Source organism: Aspergillus wentii (genome assembly GCF_001890725.1).
Source record: "Aspergillus wentii DTO 134E9 unplaced genomic scaffold ASPWEscaffold_2, whole genome shotgun sequence".
Classification (NCBI taxonomy): domain Eukaryota; kingdom Fungi; phylum Ascomycota; class Eurotiomycetes; order Eurotiales; family Aspergillaceae; genus Aspergillus; species Aspergillus wentii.
Genome location: NW_024467833.1, coordinates 2,240,001 through 2,263,127, shown reverse-complemented (window position 1 = coordinate 2,263,127; position 23,127 = coordinate 2,240,001). Strand labels below are relative to the sequence as shown.

At 49.9% G+C, this 23,127-nt stretch overlaps 8 protein-coding genes across 8 annotated transcripts; 3 read left to right on the top strand and 5 right to left on the bottom strand.

Moving 5' to 3' along the window:
• Window positions 1-147: 147 nt before the first annotated feature.
• Window positions 148-1,394, bottom strand: ASPWEDRAFT_103501 (histidine phosphatase family protein; the record flags this gene model as incomplete). Its single annotated transcript, XM_040827565.1, has 3 exons — window positions 148-855; window positions 924-1,142; window positions 1,260-1,394. The coding sequence occupies 3 exons, from the start codon at window positions 1,392-1,394 to the stop codon at window positions 148-150; spliced, it is 1,062 nt and encodes a 353-aa protein (XP_040692590.1).
• Window positions 1,395-2,740: 1,346 nt separating this feature from the next.
• Window positions 2,741-4,921, bottom strand: ASPWEDRAFT_24788 (homeobox domain-containing protein; the record flags this gene model as incomplete). Its single annotated transcript, XM_040832661.1, has 2 exons — window positions 2,741-4,522; window positions 4,592-4,921. The coding sequence occupies 2 exons, from the start codon at window positions 4,919-4,921 to the stop codon at window positions 2,741-2,743; spliced, it is 2,112 nt and encodes a 703-aa protein (XP_040692589.1).
• A 61-nt stretch (window positions 4,922-4,982) lies between these two features.
• Window positions 4,983-5,730, bottom strand: ASPWEDRAFT_346571 (uncharacterized protein). Its single transcript, XM_040834055.1, has one exon. The coding sequence runs from the start codon at window positions 5,655-5,657 to the stop codon at window positions 5,082-5,084; it is 576 nt and encodes a 191-aa protein (XP_040692588.1). The 5' UTR covers window positions 5,658-5,730; the 3' UTR covers window positions 4,983-5,081.
• Window positions 5,731-10,727: 4,997 nt separating this feature from the next.
• Window positions 10,728-11,623, bottom strand: ASPWEDRAFT_104044 (HAD family hydrolase; the record flags this gene model as incomplete). Its single annotated transcript, XM_040827615.1, has 4 exons — window positions 10,728-11,212; window positions 11,273-11,382; window positions 11,443-11,464; window positions 11,527-11,623. 4 exons carry the CDS (start codon window positions 11,621-11,623, stop codon window positions 10,728-10,730), a joined length of 714 nt encoding a protein of 237 aa, XP_040692587.1.
• A 261-nt stretch (window positions 11,624-11,884) lies between these two features.
• ASPWEDRAFT_149537 (putative GTP binding protein) lies at window positions 11,885-14,067 on the top strand. Its single transcript, XM_040829574.1, has 3 exons — window positions 11,885-11,986; window positions 12,078-12,172; window positions 12,255-14,067. Exons 1-3 carry the CDS (start codon window positions 11,974-11,976, stop codon window positions 13,779-13,781), a joined length of 1,635 nt encoding a protein of 544 aa, XP_040692586.1. The 5' UTR covers window positions 11,885-11,973; the 3' UTR covers window positions 13,782-14,067.
• A 452-nt stretch (window positions 14,068-14,519) lies between these two features.
• Window positions 14,520-15,550, top strand: cbfA (putative CBF/NF-Y family transcription factor; the record flags this gene model as incomplete). Its single annotated transcript, XM_040830350.1, has 3 exons — window positions 14,520-14,672; window positions 14,765-14,898; window positions 14,980-15,550. The coding sequence occupies 3 exons, from the start codon at window positions 14,520-14,522 to the stop codon at window positions 15,548-15,550; spliced, it is 858 nt and encodes a 285-aa protein (XP_040692585.1).
• Window positions 15,551-16,278: 728 nt separating this feature from the next.
• Window positions 16,279-18,071, bottom strand: ASPWEDRAFT_168781 (putative SIR2 family histone deacetylase (Hst4); the record flags this gene model as incomplete). The annotated part of the gene is made up of 2 exons (XM_040830349.1): window positions 16,279-17,669; window positions 17,744-18,071. The coding sequence occupies 2 exons, from the start codon at window positions 18,069-18,071 to the stop codon at window positions 16,279-16,281; spliced, it is 1,719 nt and encodes a 572-aa protein (XP_040692584.1).
• Window positions 18,072-19,193: 1,122 nt separating this feature from the next.
• On the top strand, window positions 19,194-23,030 carry ASPWEDRAFT_127770 (mediator of RNA polymerase II transcription subunit 16). Its single transcript, XM_040829232.1, has 10 exons — window positions 19,194-19,649; window positions 19,697-20,042; window positions 20,099-20,342; window positions 20,399-20,865; window positions 20,916-21,135; window positions 21,196-21,315; window positions 21,366-21,476; window positions 21,530-21,820; window positions 21,872-22,003; window positions 22,056-23,030. The coding sequence occupies exons 1-10, from the start codon at window positions 19,504-19,506 to the stop codon at window positions 22,868-22,870; spliced, it is 2,892 nt and encodes a 963-aa protein (XP_040692583.1). The 5' UTR covers window positions 19,194-19,503; the 3' UTR covers window positions 22,871-23,030.
• Window positions 23,031-23,127: the final 97 nt, after the last annotated feature.

Genomic DNA, 23,127 nt, shown 5'->3' with positions numbered 1-23,127 from the left:
CTTCCCGACGACATAGTTATCGGGATCGGCACTAATTCAGACATGGTTTGTGTTTCGTTCTGTATGGGAAAGCATAGACTGGTGGTTTGATATACTATACAATGGATCGATCGACGAGCTAGCTGCATACGACCGTCTCATCTACAATCATACCAGCGGCGTCGTCACTGGAGCAGCAGTCGAGGCGCACACACATGACGAGACAGATGTAATCGGCGGTGAAGTGCAGTGAGCAGAAACAGTCCACGAGGCCGATGTCGGTTTTTCAGCCTCTGAGCTTGTCTCCGCCTTGACGAGCACGGGGATGACTGCACCGGTGTTAAGTGAGAACTTACGGTGACCAAGCACCCGGAGAATGGATGAAATCTCGCCCGAGTGGCTGGTGACAGACACAAAAAGACCACTGTCCTTGCTGGAGAAGACAGAGTCAAGCGCTGTCTTGCTGCGGATATCCTGCGCATCATTGGTCTCCCCCGTCACTCCGTTCCAGAGCTGGTCCGTCTCAGCAAAGCCCTGCTCAATGGGCCATTCAGGGAACAGGTTGTGGATGTACGTGCGGTTGCGACGATGATCGCATGTGTGGATGCTGATGCTCTCGCGGAACAACTCCTTGATCAATGGCTTGAAGGGGGTGCTACCAGCAGGAAGCTGCAGACCGGAAAAGGTGACGTTGGCTGTTTGTAGTGTGCGAGTCAATGGGCTGACAAAGTAGCTATCCGGTGCATGGATCCGTTGCTCGTCTATTTCCTTTTGCCAGAAGTCATGCGCGGTCTGCGCCTGGGCAATGCCATTCGCTGTCAGTTCGGCATCAGACCAGGTTGATGTGCCATTTCCATCAAGCAAAGACCAATAGCACTGTAATTCTGACATTAATATGGAGGAACTTAAAGACAAACTAGATCGGGGAGTTGAGCAGAGCTTACGTTCCAGGCCGGTGTGCCATAGTAATCCTGAGCAGCATTATGCCAGCCTTGACCATGACGACCCAAGAAGAGAACCTTGTATTCGACGTTTTCCGGCGATCTTCGGTTCAGCTGAACGACCTGGTCATAGAATCGTTCCCATTGGGTCAACTTGCTGTATCTGCGGGACTCCTTATCTGTGTCGTATGTGCGATTGATGAGTCCAAAATTTTCAGCCGTCTGATCAGCAAAATCCATAGCATTAGCGACTGTCATAAAGCTTCTTTCGCTCAAATTGACTAGATCTGAGCTAATTGATCTATTGAATTCAAAAGCAATGCGTTTGCTCATACTTACATAGTCAAAAGTGGACGGGTCCGTAGAGTTCTCATCCTGCAGGAAGTACCCAGTAACAGCAGCGTAGTCAATAGAAGATGCCTGTGCAGCGGCAGCAAGACCCAATGCCACAGGACTAATGGCAGAAAGCTTCATGGTCGAAGTTAATGGAAATAAAGAAACAAGGTGAGAGCGGCCGGTCGTCTCTTCCAACCGAGGACGACAAGATCGGCGCCCACTCTCTTATAACAACCTGCTTCGCCATATTTTCCCTTTAATCACAGCTCCATATTCATAGTCGCTAGCATAATGTCATATCCATTGCAATAACACGTGGGCCGACATTGTGCATCTCGGCCTACCAGTAGAGCACGTGGGAGGGGTTACAATGAGCTAGGCTGTATCTTCATATTAAAACAGAACGATCCCACTCTGAGCCGAGCATTTAGGCAGAAGAAGAGGAAATACCCGACTGCAGATATTAAAATGGACGCCATAGGAGCTGCCAGGTACCACTGTACCTGATATGAGGGGGGCTGTTCTCGTCGTGGTGTCGCTTGACTTGACGTGGAGGGGCCCGTAGCTCGAATGTCGCTCATATCAGGAATGTGGGATGCTGCAGTTTGCAATTAGTCATTCTGTCTTTTCCACTAATGGTTCGCGATACAGAACCGAGAGAATTATACTTCGCACCGGGGAGTAGTCTATTAAAGACAACTTACCTCAATGCCGTAGACCCACAGGCATCGGTACCATGGGTGAGACATAGCATGCCCAGGAAACTCTCGCGTGCCTGACATAGGTGCGAGGTGCATAACTACCACTCAATCTAAGATGCTCACTGTGCAGAGTACAGAGTAGAGGCAAGGAGTTGATGGATGCCAGAAGAGGTGGAAGTGAAAAGTTCGGAGACAGACTCCCTTCTCGCGCACATGTGACCGCTTCAGACCTCCAATTGCAAAGCTAGCAGTGCTTACTGTTTACTCAAAATAGATAGGGAAGAATGCAATGAAGTATATGTAAATAGATTCGGTGATGCGGCTACGCATCACTTCTATTATATGTATTAGGTATAAAGATAGTAAGTTAAATACGTGACAGAGCCTCCATATATGTACCAAAAACCAACCGCTCCCAAAATCCATATGCAAATCCAAAAGTATCGATGGGTTCGAGCCCAATGTTTAACAAAGAAAGAATTTAAATACCACGGTGGACACCAAAAAGAAAGACCCAACAGCGCAACGCACAAATATGCTCCGAATACGGGAAGATATGTAAGTTCCCGGATAACCCTATACAAAAAGGGACAGAAAGTACAACAGAAAGGGAAATATATCCTGCAGTAGGGACCTCGTAAGACAAATCCCGATATAAAACAAAATCACAAGACCGCTTGAAAACCAGGGTATGTAGCGGGATCATTCAAATGCGCCCAAGATCATGTCCACAAAACCAAAGAAATAACTTTTTTTTGTTTGTTTATTTATTTCTTAAACAACTCATTTGAGACCTGACTGGTCAACAAATGTGTAGTGCTTGGGTTTTTGGGAAGGAAGCTGCTGGGCAACAAAGCGATGGGCTTCCTGCTGCTCCGGGAATTCATGAATCAGGAATTCAGTAGGCTTCGCATCAGCCGAGGCCGACATGCCGGTGTCCTTTGTCTGGTAGACCATGGACGGCGAGCCCGCAATTGACCCGTCAGCGGACTGACCACTTTGGTCAGTCGGGTCGTACGGCATGGATGTAACATCCGTCTGGGAGATTTGGCAGCTGCTCTGAAAAGATGCATCCGGCGAAGGGATGGTCGGTGCATCTGCCCAGCTCCTAGCCGTCAGGGGGGCCGTGTCACAAGTAGTGTACTCCGGGAAGGAGGTGTAGTGGGCAGGGGCTGACATTGGCGGAGGCACATTCTGGTATTGATATGACGACATCATATCAACAGCCATGGGTGTGGCGGGAGGGGATGCGATGTTGATCTGCATGGGCTGGGTGGTAGGGAAAAACTGGGCGTTCGGCTGGGCCGACAAGCAGTATCCATCAGTAGGCGAAGTGGGAAGCAGATGTTGGAAATCCTCTGGAGTCAGGGGTGTTGGGGGGGCCAACGAGGTCGACACGGTCGGCTGCAGCATGGTAGACATCTCGGCCTTGGTAGAGTTCAGAGCACCTGCTTCAGCAAACGTTGAGAAGTTCAAAGGTGACCGCTGAGCAGCAGATGCCTTGCGAACACCAGCATATCGAGAGTTGAGACTCTGAGCCGACTTGGTCTGTCTCACACCATGACCGGGCATTCTGGTCGTGGGTGACATGGAGCCAGCCAACATGGAAGACGATCTCGAAGTACCGATAGCAGCAGGCCTGGGGCGCTTCCTGCGAGCGGCAAGGTCAAGTTCCTTGCCAGCTTCTTTCCAGGAGAGTCTGTCTCCCTGGTGGGCGAGGTGCGACATATCGTGGGAAGTTCCCGTGGTGTCAATGCCAATGCCTTCCAGAGTGTCGGCAAGCTCGTCGGACGAGCCTCGTCTCGACAAGGGCACGTCGGATTGCAAAGTGTACTGCATGGCGTTGTACGATGCATCGGCATCACTGGCTGCACGGGATTCCGCTGACGACACCTGGCTTGGCCATTCTGTCCCCCGAGGGGAGTACTGGGCATCCTGTTGATGCGGGCTGTCGATACCCTGGGCGGGGAATGAGTTGGCATTCAAGCCGCTGTAACCAAAAGGCTCTTGAGGGCTTTGGGATGAAGCCCAGGACACAGAAGAGGTTCTAGCACTTTCCCATTCAGTAAAGGGAGTGTTGAGAGTGCTCTGGCCAGTGTGGCTATCGTTGTAGGCATCACTCTTGCCGGCGGTTGGGAAAGTAGTAGCGGAGTTTGTAGGAGACACGGAGGCATCCATGTCGTTGGCGCCCTGAGGAGCTGCTTCGTCACCGTACCGTTCCCGAGCTGCAACAGCGGCATTCAAAGCTCTCTGCAGGGAGGCAAAAGTGGCCTCACGAGCCGACTCACTTCTGGTCTTCTTGTGCTTCGATCGGGAAGACGAAGAGTGGGCAGGTGTCTTTGTGCGGTCCGCGGACACTGTCACGCTGGACGATGGTCTGGGTGTGGATGTCTTGTCGGTCTCTTCTGTGGGGGTCTTGTTCTGGCTCGATTCCGAGGCGTGATCGATAGATTCTGTCTTGCCTCGGGCGGCCTCTTCGGCCTCTGCCTTGGCCTTTTGCATCCTTTCAAACTCCTCCTGTCTCTTCTGCTGCTTGGCCTTGGCTCGTCGGTTTTGGAACCAATTCTGTTCAAGAGATACACATTAGCACCCCGCATACACACATAAGATTGAAGCACTGGAAGAGAGACGAACAGCAACTCTGGGCAAGCTCAAGTTAGTCTGAGCTGCCAATTGACGCTTGACATTGCTGCTAGGCTTAGGGTGAGCCTGGAATTGAGCCTCCAGGGTCTCGACTTGTTCCTTTGTTAACCGAGGGCGAGACAAGTTCTCTGCGTATTCTTCGTAGTCCATGATCGGCTGCGGGTAGAAGTCCACCATGTCGAAGGGTGGGTGAGGGTAGAGATAACCGTCGATGGGGTGCACCATGGACGGATGCACCATGGCTGGGTCAAACCCCACGGGTTGATCCAGCGGAACCGCCGCATGGCCGGGGAATGGATACGGGTTGTGAATGTAGTTCATTGTTGCGGAAGGGAGGATAGGTGGGGAGGAGGGGTGAGAGATGGAAAGGGAGATCTGGCGAGGAATGCTGCACAAGTCGTGGCAGCCAGTGACGGGAAGGCTCTATTTCATCGAACAATTGGAAGGATGGATGACAAGAGAGATAGAAGGAAGTGATACTTTATTGGAAGGATCTGGGAGATTGAATAGACCTAAGAGTCTTGGAAGGGAATGACAAGTAGTTGAATGAAGAGAAGATGGGAAGAGGGAAACAAGTGAAGGTATAGTCCGCGGACAGAGAGGAAGATAATATAAAAAGGAAAAATATAACAACCGGTAAAGAAGGAGGGTGTGTAAAATAAAAAAAGAAAAAAGAAAAAGGAATGACTAGGCAGATCGAGTAAAAGCAAAAAAAGAAAAAGAATGAATGTGGTGTACGAAACAGGAAAAGGAAAGGAGGAGGAGGAGAAAAGGAAGAAAAAGAGAGTGTGAGAAGGATTGACAGCGATGGAAAAATGGGGGGATGGAGAAAGAAAGCCGCAGAGCAGCCCAGATTGGCAGCGGCAGCAGGGGGAAAAAGGTGTGGAGGGGGGCGCTGTGATTGGCAGATCGCCGGCCGGAACTGGGAGGATTCGAGGCGGACTTGGTCACGTACCGTAATATTACCGTACCAGCGCTTATCGGAGAAGATCGGTTGCCCTTGAGCAGAGGTGATGGTGATGATGGTGATGAAGGTGACGAAGAGCTTCTCATGCATAACCTTATTCTACCAGGCAGAATGAAAGAGTTACTACGGAGTACACACTACAAAGTACATGTACAGAAACTCAGTGTAATCCAACACAGTGACAGTAAGTAAAAGCAAGTACAGTACAAGCGGTCGAGCCACCAAAATAATGGCCGAACGAAGTGGGCTTGGGGATGCTTCCGCGCGGGCGGTTCTAGGGGGTGGCGGCCTGTTAGCATTGACGGATAATCAGAATGGAGAAGAATAGATGGTCCCCGTTTACTCCCCGGTCAGGCATCACTTTCAGCTCTACAGTTTCCAGTGTGTGGCGGTGACTCCGAAGATTCTACGAGTGGGTATTGTAGCTATTCTAGTCGATGGGGATGAGGATGGTTGTTTCGAATAGACTTGGGAGTGGAATCGAGGAGCGAATTATTATGAAATGATCTGTTGTCCAGGTAAGGCATCATTCTGCAGCGAGAAGAAAGAGAGAGAGATTCAAGGGATGATCCAATCAGTGTCAATCATTCAATGAAGTCATCCCAGTCCACTGTCAGATGGATCTAGATACCTAGTGTTTCTTCCTGAAACATTGTCAGGTCGCCCTGGGTAGGGCTCGCTGGTTCAGTGGCTATCAGTGGCAATTGACAAAGGGGTGTTCAGGACCGCCGCAAGTGTGATGGCGTTTAGGACATTGAGTTCGCAAATAGCTTTCGTCAGTTCCTGCATTAGTGCCATGTCGAGGATGAAGGTATCTTGTAACTTTGTTTGGAGGGGATAGAGGGGTAGTGAGGGTATCTACGAGTACAGTTACGAATAGGTACATACTACTACCTATGAGTGCACTGAATGGATCCAGATGGATGGTATCATAGGATTCCATATTCCCTGTAGACAAGAAGGATCCGGCTGTCCGAGAGTGGGTCAGGATGAAGTTCATCATAGATATGTGTCTCACAGTGCTCTTGTATCTGCTCTCATCGTCCTGAGTATCTCCTTAATCACGGGCCATGATCTTCCCATGTTTGGATTTGCTGTACATATTCTAAATGCGGTTAGCGCGACAACGGACCGCCTCCCAAGGTCCCAAATGGCCCAACTAGCTTCGCCTCCCGAGTCCCGACGATTCTTCACAGGTCCATCTGGGAGATGATCATGATGTGCCAGATGGGGCTTCATTTCCATTTCTTATTTCTTATTTTTCTGTTGTCCTTCCATGTATCCGAATTCACTTTTATACTTGTAGTATAATATATTAGACCTAAGTATTATCATTATACTCATTATCTCAGACTCTTAGAGTACTCTGCACAGTCCAAGCACCGTAGCACACACAGACAATGTCAAGTCTAGCCGCCCGAATGCCAGCAAAAGCGTGACAGCAGCCAGCCAAGGCCAAACTAACATCAATAGTCCACAGATCCTGTCGATCCGCTTTCAAGGATCTGTCATTCTCTGGCTTTTCTTCTCCATTTCCACATGCAGCGCCCTACAGCAACGCAGCTAAACTAACCTAACCTGCCAGTCTTACCTTCGTCGCTCATGATTCACACAAGTGACAACACTGTTCGCCTGGCTTCCCGGGTTCCTGGTTCCTTTACCCACTCTCCCAGTGCGAATCATTCCTGAAAGCCAAGAGGGTTCACCTCTCAAAGTCACGAGGTTACGCAGCAGCCGTGCCATTCCTGTCGCTCTGCTGCAGGAGACACTGTCTGTGTTCGTTTCCCCCCCTAACATGATGGCCTTTTGTTTCGGGGGTGTCAGATGCTTTTCCTACTGGCCAGACGAACCGGTCAATCCTCCAGCTTTTCCGCCAACCCACTGTTTTAGCCTTATTTCTCTCGAATCTCTCTCCTATCTGCATCATTTCCTTGGGAATATGAGTTCATTATGATCAAGCTCTACATACAGCCGGTAGATACAGGGCCAAACGCTCTTCCGACCCTTCGGAACGGTACCCTAGGTAGTAAACTCAGGATCTGCCCAACTTTTGCTCTCTCTCTCTCTCTCTCTCTCTCTAAGAGGTTTGGAAGTCTTCTTCCGTTCTTCGGGCTCCTCAGGGCTTACGGAAGTGGATTCGAAAAGCCTAAACCACTCAGTCTAACCCTGTAGCGGTGACTAGTAATTGTAACCATCTCGATGGGTTTCAGCAACTCGCGTGGTGGGGAGAGACAGAGGGCAAAAAGCACGAAAAAAAAGGGGGGGGCCAATTAATTACGGAAATACACAGGTATAGCGGGGAGAACTGTACCTTACCCTCCCGTATGACGGAGTATCGCCCACTCCTCTTCTCCGTACTCTTCTCCGTCCTGTTCCTTCCATATCGCGATGATTCGTGAATCGTGACAGCTTGTCGCAGAGTGGGCACTCTCTGGGTTTGCGAATAATGAAAACCTTCTGTTCACGTGTATCTTACTCGACTGGATCCTCTTTTTTCACGACTACTCCAACTAGTCGGGAGTCCAGTATGAGAAAGATTCGACCTTGAAACTTTACCTACGTATGCTAGCTCCATAACTGATCATGTTGCTCCTAGCACACACTCTTTCAAACAGCCTCTTACCCCCCGGCAATCATCATGATCGCCCATCTCGAGGGGTGATGTGCTCCCTAGTCTTCCATTGACCAACAAGATCTCTGTGACGCCTGGAACCCTGGGACGATCGGTTGTAACTGCGTGCATCCGCACGGATCGCTCTTCCCTCCAGTTTGGCTACTATCGATTGGGCCTTTTTGTGAGCCGTTGTCGCCCGATACAGCGATCCCAAATATTGGATTGGTTGTTGGAAGAAAAGAAATTCCCCGAAGGTTTCCGGAGAGGGAGAATTGGGGATTCTCTTGGGAGGAGTTGGTGAGGACGGGTGATCCTCCGCCTCCCCTGACTGCCTGGAGGGCATAGAATCACAATCATCACATCCCTGTCTTGGGTATAGAGTTGGGAGATCCTCCCTTTCATCCTGTCTGTGACTCCGTGACAAGTTCCCGTCCGTCCCCTTGGGCCTGGAGTTTAACCGCTGACAACTTGAACCTCTCCAATGCCATCATGGGTCGGTTAGCCCATCACATCATATTCTGCTCCATCTCATCCGAGAATTTCGTACTTTGTACTACCATCCTGTATTTCATACGTCAAGAATCAAGATTAATAAACCAAGGAGATCTACTTGGGTCCCGTGCAAGGCGACCATCATTCCCAGGCCTCCACTCACCACTGCTCCAGCCTTCCGGTATCATGGATGCAAGTCGATCGGCCATGCAATGGTAATCAATGGAAATCCTCTCTCCATGACGTCCCGACGCTTGGACGCTGTGGCTGAGCCTGCACCAGCTGTATCAGCCACACTTCCCCTGTCTGGGAAATTTGTCATTCACCAACAAATAGTACGCTGGCCGGAGGCACTCCTATCGAATGAAGTGTTTTTCGGAGACAAAAGAAGAAACAAAACACATATTAACTACGGAGTTTTCCAGCAAGCCACAGACATGTGGATGCACTCGTCGCAAGCTGACTGAGCCTGCGTCCTGCCCTTTTTTGCCATCATGGTGGCCATGTTACAGATACGCCTTTTTACAGCTCGGGCCAGAACAGACGGTGTGTGACTGTGATGCACACTCATGCTCGCTGTACAAGATATCACATTGTGCCGTCTGCAGTTCCTGATGGACGGCAACGAGTCCTAACTGCTGCAGATCGGACCTCTCTCTTCTCCATCGTTCTCTTCTCGCATTTCGATGCTCCGTACATGCATACATACTTTGTATCCTCCCACCCGACCCCTCCGGAATCGTCAAGAAATCCAAAGAAACGAACAAGGACCAGATGGGTCATGAACAGCTTCCCCACCCCTTGCATGTCAGAAAGGTCGAGTCCAGGCCAACTGGCGGGCTCCGCTAGAATGCTTCCCCGGGGAACAGGGTTCATGCTATCTTGGTTACTATTGCCTACGATGGGGATTAATAGATCTTTTTTAGCTCTTTTCCAGATCTCACTATTTCCTTCTGCCCCTCGAGGGAGGCAACACTAACAGCTTTCTTTTTCTTGTCTGTTCTGCAAACTGCTCGTGTCCTGTGTGGACTGTATGTATGTACAGGGATCGGGATCGAGTCGGTCCCGGACCGCACGTCCACACAGATACGGTACGGCATTATACAATGGGTTTGAGAAAATTTGGGATCTCAAGATAATGCGGCTTTTTTTTAGTTTCCTATGTGTTTTTTTTCTTTTTCGTCCCCGTTCTGCATGAAGTAGCCACATCGATGCAAGAAGCCTTATTTTCTGTCGGTGTTCAAAGCTTCTTGATGTCGGTGAGAAATCTGGAGACGACAACCGCGAACCGTCCAACTTTCTAACTCTTCCCAACGAAGTTTGTCTTCTCTGTCACATATCGGTATCCCTGGGTTCAAAATAATCCAATGCGGTGGGACTCCCAAGGGCGAGAATTGAGAAAACCTCCGAGGCGGTGTTAGTTCGGCCTCACCAACGCCCTCACCGCTAACATGTCGATTCTCTCAACTTGACAATCGAACCCTCAACATGGAACCCTTTCCGGTCATATTCTTGGACACCGTTTAGATGGCCCTGTATATGATCCTGGACAGATCAGATTCCCGAGCGATTTTTTTTTTAAAAAACATCCCTCGGTTGCCATCCTTGCCAAGAAGCTGCATCACCAGACATATCACTCCAGGCTACTAATCAGTTCAAATTGGCAGGCCCATAAGGCTTGATGGGCTTTGTCTCATCTATTTCCATCAATGTACTTTTTTCTTTCCTGGGAATCGACTTGCTCGTTTCATGTCTGTATTACCGGGTTGCAGGTAATCCCATTTCCTTGGAACCCCCAATTTAGCGCCATGCAAGGCACCTAGATAGTTACGTACATGTCATATTATCTAAATTGGACTACTATGCACGCCGTACATACATACGCTTTGTTCCCCCGGGTCCTGTACTCCATACAGGGCACAGAGTAGGTCGGTAGTTGGGTCGTTCCAACTATGTACAGGCACCATCTCTACAGTAACATTCCCGATGGTTTGCGCATCCCCCCTCGCTACCGAGGTTTTCTCTAGTTATCGACCCCGACTCCTTCCGTCGAATTATTGGAACGCATTCCTGATTTCGAGCTGAATCGAGCCGTTAACGACGCCCTTGACCGAGATACTTCTCAGGTCTTCGACAATCCAGTCTGCCCCGGCCTCTTGGAGCTGAGCCAGCTTGTGGGTCGTCGTGAGCGCAAGCACTTTGAACCCAGCCGCCTTGCCAGCCTTGATTCCAGACGGCGCATCCTCGAGCACAATGATCGAGTTGGTGTTCTGGTCGCAGCCGATCTGCGAACGGCCCAGCAGGTAGCACCGCGGGTCGGGCTTGCCCTGCTCAACGTCCTCTGCGCTGATAAGGTTCTTGGGGTGGGTGAGGTTCAGAACATCCAGCCAGCCATTGACCAGTGGCATCGTGCCGGAGGTCACCACGCCCCATCGTCCACCGGCCTCGTCCAGGGCATCGAGAAAGTCCCTGGCACCGGGGATCTCGACGGCGTCGGAGCCGAATTCGATGGGGATGCGGCCTTCCACGTATTTGACATCTAGATGGGTGACATCAGTCCATCTATATCATTCCCTAGCGAGAGAAGGGGGAGACCTACACTCCCAATTAGCCTTGCTCTCATCGTAAAGCTTCAATGTATCAATGCTTCTCCGTCCATGGGATGTAGCAAGGATAGTCTCGGGATCAACACCAAGCTCAGCACCAATCCTGTTCTCGAATTAGAGGTTTCCGGTTGAGATGATGATTCATCGAGAACGAGAGACTAACTTGTGCCAGTGCTTGATGATTGCTGTTGGACATATCGGTTAGTGGTTGTTCGATCTAGGGGACAACGCCTTGCAGGGCTCTCACCATCTGTGGAGTCAACAATGGTGCCGTCAAAGTCGGAGAGAACTCCATCAAAGGTATGGACCTGCGGGGGAGCAGAGAATGATCCTTCTGTCGACATGGTGAGGGAGTATATGCTGTTTGATATGAAGTATCTATTGAATATATCTATAAACAAAAAAAATCAGGTCTATGAACAATGAAAATGAAAATGAAAAGAATGGAATAATAACATGCACTTGGATATAATCCAAAACCCCGCCATAAGGCTCCCAAAACGACCCCCCCCAAATATCGGAGATCGGCGAAACAGATACTCCGTTTATCTAAGCGCGGTGAAATCTTGGCGTCCGCTCAAGTTTGCACAAAATTTGTAGAGGATCTTGAACGCCTCAGCTTTTTTTTTCTTGACATCATTTTGTCTACTTTTTTTTTCTTGATTAGTGTGGACTTTTGTGAAGCTCTGTCAAGATGGTCAATATTGGTGAGCTTTCCTTCCCTTGCTTCTTCCTAACTTCCGTCGTTCGATGCATTGAAAAAAATTGTCTTTTGCTAATCCTTTATCAATGCTGTAGGCAAGAATTCGAAGCGGACGCCCGTCCGGTTAAGGCACAAGATTGAGAAGGCCTCTGCGGCGAAACAAAGGAAGAACAGAAAGCTTGCGAAGAAGGTTAGCATGTCCCCGAGGATTTTATTATAAAAAAAATTCCAATGGAGCGATAAGTTAACGCTTTTTTTTTTTTTTTTGATAGGACCCGACATGGCGATCCAAGGTCAAGAAGGACCCTGGTATTCCCAACCTCTTCCCCTTCAAAGACAAGCTCCTGCAAGAAATTGAAGAAAAGAAACGATTGAAGGCGGAAGAACAGCAGTGGATTCGCGAGGAAGCCCGCGCCCGCCGAAAGGGACAGGCGCAGCAGTCGGAGATGGGAGCTGATGGTCAGGCTAAGAATGATATGGTCGATGATGAGGATTTGCTGGATGAGGATGATATGGATGAGGATGGAGGGGACTCGTCGAACCCCATGGCTGCATTGCTTGCTTCGGCTCGCGCAAGAGCGGCCGAGTACGAGGGTCAGCATGAGAGCGAGGATGACGATGAGATGGATGAGGATGATGACGATGAGATGGATGATGATGAGGATGAGAGCGGTGCTACGTTGGACACTGAGATTCCGGAGCTGGTTTCGAAGGCTGGGGGTAAGGAGACGTCGAGACGGGCGTTCGACAAGGTGTTCAAGCAGGTTGTCGATGCCGCTGATGTGGTTCTCTACGTGCTGGATGCTCGCGACCCGGAAGGTACCCGGTCCAAGGAGGTTGAGCGCGAGATCATGGCCGCCGACAAGGGCTCGAAAAGACTGATTCTCATCCTGAACAAAATCGATCTGGTTCCCCCGCCGGTGCTGAAGGGCTGGTTGGTCCACCTGCGACGATACTTCCCCACACTGCCTCTGAAGGCATCCAACGGCACTGCGAATGCGCACAGCTTCGACCACAAGCAATTGAGCGTCAAGGGAACCTCGGAGACACTGTTCCGCGCTCTCAAGTCGTACGCGCACACCAAGAACATGAAGCGGTCCATCTCGGTCGGTATCATCGGATACCCCAACGTCGGCAAGTCGTCCGTCATCAACGCCCTCACAGCCCGTCTTAACAAGGGATCGAGCAATGCCTGCCCGACTGGCGCCGAGGCCGGCGTCACCACCAACCTGCGCGAGGTCAAGCTCGACAGCAAGCTCAAGCTGATCGACTCGCCCGGTATCGTCTTCCCCAGCACCGGAGAGAAGAGCACCAAGAAGTCCCTCAAGAAGAAGCAAGACGAGCACGCCCGCTTGATTCTCCTCAACGCCATTCCCCCCAAGCAGATCGAGGACCCCATCCCCGCCGTCAACCTCTTGATCAGACGCTTGTCCACCTCGGAGAGTCTCATCCAGAAGATGCTCGACGTGTACGGCGTTCCATCCACATTTTCCACCGGCGGCGACCAAACCACCGACTTCCTTGTCCAGGTTGCCCGCAAGCGCGGCCGTCTCGGCAAGCACGGCATCCCCAACCTCGAGAGTGCTGCCATGACCGTCATCAACGACTGGAGAGATGGCAGAATCCAGGGCTGGGTGAACGCACCAGTGCTGTCGGTAGTGACCACCGCCGAAGGAGCACCCGCCAACGCGGAATCGGGTGTCGACACCAAGCAGGTCGTCAGCGAGTGGGCACAGGAATTCAAGATCGAGGGATTGTGGGGTAATGGCGAAGGTGACGATGAAGAGATGGCTGAATAGATTATATCTTCGGTTTATGATGGTTTTTCTTTCTTTTGTTTGCCGTATTCATGGATACCAAAAAAGGCGTTGTCAATGGAACTATCTAGTTGTCAATACTGAATACATTGTTTCTGGTCTATTCTATATGTAACATGTTTACCTATATCAAATGGTAAGGTACTCATCTTGATGCTGTAAATATATCCAAATAATTATTGTTATAGTCATGCTTCATTGATGCTATGCCAACATGTATTGCTACTGCTGCTACACCATATATATAACCTCAAAACTATATAATCGAACAGCCATATTAAAACACATGAACCAATAGCATCAGTAGGGCACAAATACAGAAACATACAAATCCAAAATATCCCACCAAGAAGACATTATATGAAATACCCAAAACAACATCCAACATTGCCACCCCATATCACCCACCTACTATCGTTCTTCCCTCCCGCCTTGCGCGCTCCGAAATCCATCCAATCCGCGTCACATCAATTTATCCGCGTAGATCATTTTTCACCATCCTTTTTTTTTTTTTCTTCTGTCTTACATTTGATCCACCGTGAATTCCCACAACCATCTATTTTACTATTACTGCAGTTTTATCAGTTATAGGGGTAGATAGAAAACGGACTCTCCGCCTTGCGTCCATCCACCTAGGTCGATTGAGTCGAACTCCCCAACTCCCACTCAACGCGAAAACGCGAACTACAATCTCTTAATCTCATCTTTCACACGCCCACCATGCCACCCCGAAAATCGACATCGTCAGTGACGCCCGCAGAGACAGATGACCATCAGCAACCGCAAATCCAGAACCAGAGCCAGAGTCAAAAGAATGTCACAGCAACAGAGCAGCAGTTGAAAGCTCGTGCCGAAGGGGGCGTTAACGTAGAGGTATTTTCTAAACCTACACCAGCACAGGAATTTTGACAGTCTATGAAGATGAAGAAGAGCACAATACTAATCAGATGAAATTTCATGAATAGGATTACCTCCTCCCCCGCTCACTTACGCTCCGTCTCGCGAAATCCGTTCTCCCGCCTAATACAGCCGTTCAGAAAGATGCTTTATTAGCTATGCAGAAGGCAGCGACGGTGTTTGTTTCGTATCTTTCTTCGCAGTATGTTCGCCCTTCTACGTCTACGAAAATATATGGAATATGAAGAGTGAAAAAGAAAGGGGAAATGCTAACGAGAAACAGTGCCAACGAAGCAACGCTCAAACGAACCGTTGCACCCTCGGATGTGTTTAGCGCGATATCAGAGCTTGAATTTGATGGATTCCGAGAGCGGCTTGAGAAGGAATTGGAGGCTCACACTGAGATGAAAGCGGGGAAGAGGAGAGGGAAGAAAGGTGAGGGGGAGGCTGGCGAGAAGGAGGCCAGTGCTGGTGGTGATGCTGGTGGTGAGGAAGAGGAGGAGAATGGAGTTCGTGGAGCGAAGAGGGTGAAGAGGGTTGCTAAGGAGGGGGAAGTTGCGAAGGGTGGTAGTGGTGGTGCTGCTGAGGGAGGGGATGGTGATGAGACGCAAGATGAGCCCGAGATGCAGGACGAGAATGAGGAGGATGTTGAGGATGAGGAGGTGGAGGATGACGAAGACGAGGAAGAAGATGATGAAGAGGGCGAAGAAGAGGAAGATGTTGATCGGGTGGAGGATTTGGATAAAGACTCTCGAGCCAGACGGACGATGGATCCTGATGCCGCCGATGACACCGACACTGATGATGAGACCGGGCCTGGGACACAGTTACGAAACAATTTGGGATTGGGTTGACCTTGCCATGATGGGTTACTGCTTATTACAGATTATAAAATAATGATGGGATTCGGAGTTGATGGCAGAATAAAAGAATGAATATTGTATTAGTATGGCAAGTTATGTTTTTCCAAATAATATTCACCATATTCACCATCCACATTTTCATCAATGTACATCATGCATTCGATAATATTATCAACTCTGCCATTCAGGACAGCTGTATCACGCAGCATAAGCATAGTCCTTGATCCTTTTGGTTTAAACAAGAAATCGATTCACAGTGCCATCGTGGTTTGGATCGATTAACTCGAGATCCGTAGTCGATGCAGAAGAGATATTAAGACAAAACCAACCCCAACTCCTCATACCCTCAAAAACTCCTAGACTCGAAAAGTGATCGAGTCGATGCACTCTCCAGTACACGGTCATAAACCCATCCAAATGTACAGAAAGAGAAGAGGCCAATAGCCCATACAGATAGAAACAAAACATAATGACCACAATAACCCGGGGGTATATCCCTGATGGGAGATAGACGTGTGGGAGAAAAGCACCAGGGTTTCATACCCTTGCTTCAATATTAAAGCCGAACTCCAACGTAACAAGCGCAATCTATCAGTGGTATCTTGAAAGTCATAAGGATCTGGCCTTTGAAGTGACCAAAAGAAGAATAAAGAAAGGAAGTAAAAGTATGACCAATGAGCCAGTGTAGCCGAGGAACTGCTGGCAACATACTCGAGGGTCTATGCAGCAGGCCCGTTCAACAGGTCACTCATCCCATGGGGGACCGACTTGGGAGAAATCGTCTCGGGTTTATTCCAAATTTCACTGCTGGCACAGGCATCTCCTTTATTAGCCAAATGAGGGAACATGGGGCCATTGTTGCGAGCTGCACCGGGTGGAAGTGGGTGCATAGGCTTAGCATCGTCCTTTTCCAGCTTCGAGGCCTTGTCGTCACCGGCAGCCTTGGATGTCTTGGTGACTCTGCTAAATGTAGTGATTCTTGAATTCTGGGGCGGCTCTTGCTTCTTGCCCCGCTGCTTAGCCGCAGCTTTCTTGGGCGCAGCCTTCTTGGGAGCAGGTTTCTTCGGTTCACTGGACTTCGCGCTGGTAAGTACGTCTTTGAGATTTCGTCCCCGACTAGCGGGGTTTGGACGAGTGCCTTTGGGTTCTTTATGCGGCAGTTGCTCTTCGTCGTGGCTAGAAGAAGGCGTGAGAAATCCAGTTTGGACCTTCTGCTTCTTCTTGGGTGTCTCAATAACAATGGACACAGCGCCCTTCTTTTTAGCACGTTCAACTTCGGAAAGATTGCTCTCATCAAACACTCTGTCCGAGACGTCATCCCAGCGACCCAACGAGGCAATCCGTGCGACTTCATCACAGTCTCCCTTGACCATGAGATCCCAGCAGTCTTCGAATTCTTTGCCTGAGGGCGGTTCATTGTTGATCCACATTGTAACTCCGTTGCGGCGACTACGGATCACGGAGCAAAGACTTTTGACCAGGCGACGCACGCCGGGAATCTTCATGCTGGTTCCGACCACGATCAAAGCGTCCGGGCGCGAGCGAATGTCGGCATTCATTACAGACGTGATAGCTTCCTCGTCGGGGTTGTGTTCGTTGTAGAGAACAATGCGTGGGCGCATCTTGCCAACACCGTGACTCCGCTGACCAGTCTCCATACGGAATTGGTTGTTCAGGGCGCATGCGGGACACTCGGGCGCATCAGGTCTGTCGAACATGTCTCGGTCAAATTCACCAAGATGACGACACTTTTGGCACACCATAGTATCCAGGCTTCCGTGAAGTTGAATTGTGCGCGGCCATGGTGCTTTAACATTGAGGGGGATCTGGGTGGCCAGCGGGGGCATTGAGGTCTCAATGGCGTCGATATTCTGGGTGTACAGGCGGGTGAGTCGGTTCTCGTGCCCGAGACGGGCTAGCATATGGTGGAACTCGGTAGGAGAAGTCTTGGCTGCCTCCTCCGACAGCGACCGCACCATGTCCTGGAAGGATGCGGTAAGGGTTTCATCTTGGTAGACGGCGGCGTCAAACAAAAGCTTTCCGGACGCCTTGAGGTTGTGTTTCTTGGAAAGGGATTTGAATAAACCATCCGTGGACCGGAAATCAGGAACTATAATAATAATTGCCATTAGTAACTGCACAGAGAGTAGAAAACAAGGCGCGCTGGTGAGGCTGAACACGTACTGCCAGCCGACGTGGAGATGCCAGCACCAGCGATGACGACGATTTTGCGGTGACGACGAAGCGTCTTGGTGAGCAAGTCGACCTGTGATTGCTGCTCCTCACGAGACAGACCAGAATCGGCGGATAGGTCGAGATGCTGCGTCTGGCGTTCCTTGGGCGCGGCGACTCGTCTCCTCTTCCTGGCGGGGGGTTCGTCTTGGCCGCGTGCGGCGCTACTCAACTCATCCGCGTCCTGCGATGGGGGCGGCGAGGGATAGAAACCCGGCGGAGGAAGAGGGGATTGAGGTGGCGAGCTAAGCTCAGAGATATCCGAACAATCATCATCCATGACGAAGAGTATGGAAGAATTAACGTAGAGGATTGTCGAGGTGGGTTGGGAATAAGGTAGCAATGCTGACGGGGGAGGAGCTAAAGGGAGAAAAGGAAAAAAAGAGAAAAAGACGGTTATTGTGTTCTCACGGACAAGAAGAACCAAACGAAACCCGAAGACGAAATCATTGAATTGAAAGCAATGAATGAAGAGGAAGAAAGGAAGAAAGAAGAAGAAGGGGGGTTCAGCTTCGTCTGGAGAGGGGGGAAGAGACGAACAGGGGAAGAAAGGATGAAGGAGGAGGATGTGGAGGAAGAAGAAGAAAAGAGGAAAAGACGGTCGATGAGGTCAGAAGAAAGGATGGACCTCTTTTGCTTCTTTCGCTTGGAACCGAATTTTTTTTAATGTTTATTTTGACCCACGGGAGAAAAGAGAAGCAGAAAAAGAAGAGCAGAAGAAGCCGGGAAGAAGCGAAGAATTAGAGAGAGAAAGAGGAAGAGATGGGAGAGATTATTGGGATGGAGATCACAGGAGGAATGTAGGAATGTGGTAGTGGTGGAGAGGACTAGGGCTCAGAACGAGGACAAGACGGTGAAGAGAGAGCAGTTTGCCGCATGGGATATCGACTATTTGCCGTCGAATCAGGCTGCTCGATCCAGAATGAACAGATGAAGCCGTGATCCAGCGCGATATCTGTATGTCAATTGTTGTTGCGGATGTTGATGATGCAGATGCGTGCATGCGGCCAATCAGTCGGCAGCGTCGGGGCTGCTGCTATCCAGGGACGACACACGCTCTGCTACGCTGTACAAACGAGGGAATTATCGATCTTGCAGGATCTGAATTTGCTACACTTGGGAATCCTATTATTGCAAGCCGAACCCTGTCTAATTCCTCTGTTCGTCCACAAAAACAGAAATTGATGCTTTTTTCCCCTCAACACAAAAGTGGATTAGCTAAGCATCCTAATTTTCCCAGCCAATCGAATGTGTTGCAGACACGGACGCTAAAATAGAGGGTCCTGCAGCAGCTCTGCCATTGGCCAGCCCCGTTGGCAGGACTACCGCGGGCACATGACCTCACATGACGGATGACTAACGCGAGTCCTCCGCCCGCTATTATGATCCCCAGCAGGACAGCGAGAGAGCAAAAGAATCATGAGAATGCTGTGGATGGAGATGTGGAATTGCTTCTAATGGGAAACCGGACATGATTGATGTTGTCGCTTAGCTCTGCGCTTTCTTGAGATACCCTTCCGTTTTTCTTTTTTCCTTTTTCGTCGCTTTCTGGCGTAGTCTGTCTGGCTCCGATCGTTTCGTCGGATTTCCTATCATATCCCAGTTCCTTGCAAACGGCCATGCAATTCATGGTGATTGAATGATTTGATGATTCCTTCTTCTTTCTCTCTTCATAACCCCCTTTTCCTCCGCTAGTTTCCGATTACTCAAACATGCCCCTGATGATGGAGGACAGCATCAATGTTGACGACCTCTTTGGGGAACCCACCTCTCTCGAGCTGGGTTTGTCCTCCTCCTCCTCCACTCTCAAAGGCCTAGTGCAGCGTCTGGATGAGATGAGACTGGTGGGGTGCTGCCAGTATGTGTTCACATCTGTTTGATTCGCAGATATCTAACCATATGTAGGAAGATTGCTTGGTCACGACTGGGGTGTATTGCATACATCTCTCAAGATAGCCTCAAGGTCAAGACCCGTCATCTCCAGTGTCAACCGTCAGATGGTAAATGGGTGCTCAGTGATGACACTCCTTTGCTGCCAGTCACTGATGCCCACGGTGGCTACCCTCTGGTTCATCTGAGCTGGAATGAAACTGGCACCGAACTGGCCGTGGTCGACTCTTCCGGCCGGGTCTCCGTCTACTCCATCTCAATTGCCCTCAACAGCATTGCAGGTCAACGTCAGGCGAACTTTGATCCTAGTGATGATGCCGCTCAGATCGTCGGCATGATGTGGCTGAACACGCAACGTTTTGTAAGTTCCATTAGTGTTGCGCATCCCTCTCCTGCTGTGAGCTGAACTAGAGTTAGGTGCATGCTTTCAATCAAGCAACCAAGGTGAATGGCCGTTGGGGATATTCTCCTGTCGGTCGTCGACCAATTGGTCCTTTCCATCCGTCCAATAAAGCAGTGTTGCTCTGCGTGACTAGATCCGGTCAGATCAGGCTGATATACCAAAACCCCGATGGTAAATGGGCCGAAATCAACACAGAGCTCAAGAATACCGGATACTCGGACAGACTCTTGACCCATGCAGCCTTGGTAGCCTCTCCAGGTGAGGGCTCCCCTCGCAGATATGCAGTAATACAAGGTGGCTAATGTACAGTATAGCCGGTGTTTTTATTGCCACCCATTCCTCGTGCCAGAAGATTTGTCTATACCGTCTACAGGTTACCTGGAATCCCCCCAATTGGGACCCGAAGATACCGGCTTCAGCACAATCACCTCCCGTCCCGAGTATGCGTTTCGCCCACTGCAAAGTCGAGACTCCAGGTAATATTTTGAGCACAGCTCACAGTTCTGGAGAGAACTCTGATCAAACCTCATCTTCGACCAACTCTGTTTACTCCCTCACCCGATTAGAGATAATCTGTGCCCCGGCGGTTGATAGCCAATCTGGATCGACACCACCATGGATCCTTGCAGTCTTCTCAAACTCTCTCCACGCTACGAATGGCCATCCTGAACAACAAGGGCCAGCCAGTGTCATTGTGCGCTGGCAACTGGAAAGCGGTTCCCAGACGCTTCATCCTAAGTTTGACGAAGTCCCGTCGAAAAAGAACAATGCTCAAGTCAAGGTATATGGCCTTTAAATTTCCCCGGTTGGACATCGCTAATCGTCGCTTAGCCGAAAATGGAGCTACGCAGGCTAGAAAACATCTACTCTGATAAACATATCATTTCAATAGACCAGACAGAATATGGAAACGTTCTCGCTGTGACATATGATGACAGCTCCGTCATATTTTACGATCCAAAGACCATGGCTGTGTTCAGTGGCATGGATGATGTGAATACCGTGACCAGTTTAGCACAGGCGGGATTCCACTATCCCTCAGAGATTTCAGGTTGCTACTACTATTACTATAAGATGGTTCGAATAGAAGGCTAATTGGTTATATCTGTAGGCATCCACACCAGCTTCTCTCCAAATGCCACTGCTACTGTCATGCTTGATAGCGAGGGGCAAATGCAGCTTAGGCCCATGGGACACTGGTATGGAGCAGAGCATGGTCTTTTTGACGAAAGTACGTTTTGAACTTCTCGAATATGGGTGCACCCTGCTTACTCTCATCAGGCAAATTCTCTGCCGCTATTGCAGGTCTCACATTAGCATTCTGTCGCGGAAGTGGAAGTGATGTGAACACAGATGACATTCTTTTAATCGTTCAGCAACAACTCCCAGCTGGTTAGCCAACCCCTGTCTTGGTCCATAGCATACGTTTCTAACACCTACTAAAGATGCGCGGGTCACATTCATTAATGAAGTATATCGCGGGTTGCCTATCAATTGTGACTTCACGGCGGAACAGGATAAACTCATGAACCATCCATACATCCCACGGTGCCTCAGCCTACAAGCTGCTATAGGGTTTAGGGATAAGTATAAGCCACGCAACCCACCATCTGCTGTGTCATGGGCCATTCTCAACCTTCGCCATGCATCAGTTCTATTTGCCTATTTTTTCACCTACAACAAGACTCCTCATACGACCAACAAGAACGCCCATATGGCAGAGCCGCATGACCCAGGTAAGTGCCAGCAGTTTTGTATCTTAATTTACATTGCTAATTTCATTCAAGATGTATTGCGAATGGTTCTCGGAAATACCAAATGGGCACTTGATTTCTCACAGTATATCATGAATGAAATTTTCGATTTAGCGGATGAGTTTGAAGGCGTGCTCAATGACCAGGAGGCATTGAGTCAAAAATGTCAGTTCTTCCCCGAACCCGCACTTGAACAGCGAGCACTGACATACTCTAGTAAAAACAACAAACTCTCTGCCTTTGATAATTCTACTTTCAAGCATGTCTCGTGCATTCTTGCGTTTCATCTGCCGTGGCCTGCGTGGTGTCTATGGAGGCTATGCCTCTTCACCAGGCCTCACAGGTGACGCTCGCATCCACTATGCCGAGATTTGCCAGACCATGGACGCCTCCCCTGTCCGTATCGATGTGCACGAGAAGTTCCTCTCTGGAGTGGATTCGGCAGTACGACATGCGTACCAAGGTGCTGGTTTCGGGGATGCCGAGCGCCCTGGACCCGAGAAGGAATTGCTTGTCAACGCCCGTATCCCCCCAGTCCTTGTCACAGCAGTTGCCACCCTCCTCCGACAAACGATCCCAATAATCAAACCAGACATCGACCGCATGGCAATCTACCTGGGCGACTACAGCTGGCTTGGTTTCGGCCACGACCGAAGAACAGAATTCTACCGACGAAACCGCGACGTCGACATCGTGAAGAAGACACCCCTACGAGTTCTGTTACCAGCCAGCAACCCAGAACAAACCCACGAACACGGCAGTAAACCCGGTAATAACCACGGCCAACAGCGTCGACGACGCTGCGTGCGCTGCTGCGAACTCTCCGGCGACGCCCACACGCCACGCTCTATGCTGTCTCTTCGCATGATCGCGAAACTGGGCCTTCTACGCTCTTGTCTCTGTGGTGGGATGTGGACGCTGGAGTCGGGGTCTGGCCTGGCACCATCACAACCACCTTCGACGCCGATGATGCATCATCAGTCATCAGGTCGTACCCCGGCACTGGTTGAGGGGTTGGCGGGATCGAGTTAGGGTTTACTTCGTGGGAGGTGGCGCATTTAGATGACCTAAATATTATGATAGGATTTATATTATACTCGGTAGAGGAATTATATTATAGAATTTGGCATGCATGGTTGATTGCTACCATAGGTACGACGTAGTATTGCCTAGGGCAGGGTAGAACAATATCTGAGCCATCCATAATAGCGTTTCATATAGATGTTCGTTCCTAGTATGTCTTATTCATTGGCGCTTGATGGGACCAAGGGAGGGACAAAAGGGCAATC

Bases quoted from the DNA above. Each gene is read 5' to 3' on its own strand.
- ASPWEDRAFT_346571 (XM_040834055.1), bottom strand. From the start codon at position 5,657: ATGCATGAGAAGCTCTTCGTCACCTTCATCACCATCATCACCATCACC.
- ASPWEDRAFT_149537 (XM_040829574.1), top strand. The intron at 12,173-12,254 runs GTTAGCATGTCC...TTTTTTTGATAG, and splicing joins ACAGAAAGCTTGCGAAGAAG to GACCCGACATGGCGATCCAA.
- ASPWEDRAFT_127770 (XM_040829232.1), top strand. From the start codon at position 19,504: ATGCCCCTGATGATGGAGGACAGCATCAATGTTGACGACCTCTTTGGG. The intron at 21,316-21,365 runs GTACGTTTTGAA...TACTCTCATCAG, and splicing joins GCATGGTCTTTTTGACGAAA to GCAAATTCTCTGCCGCTATT. The intron at 21,477-21,529 runs GTTAGCCAACCC...CACCTACTAAAG, and splicing joins TCAGCAACAACTCCCAGCTG to ATGCGCGGGTCACATTCATT.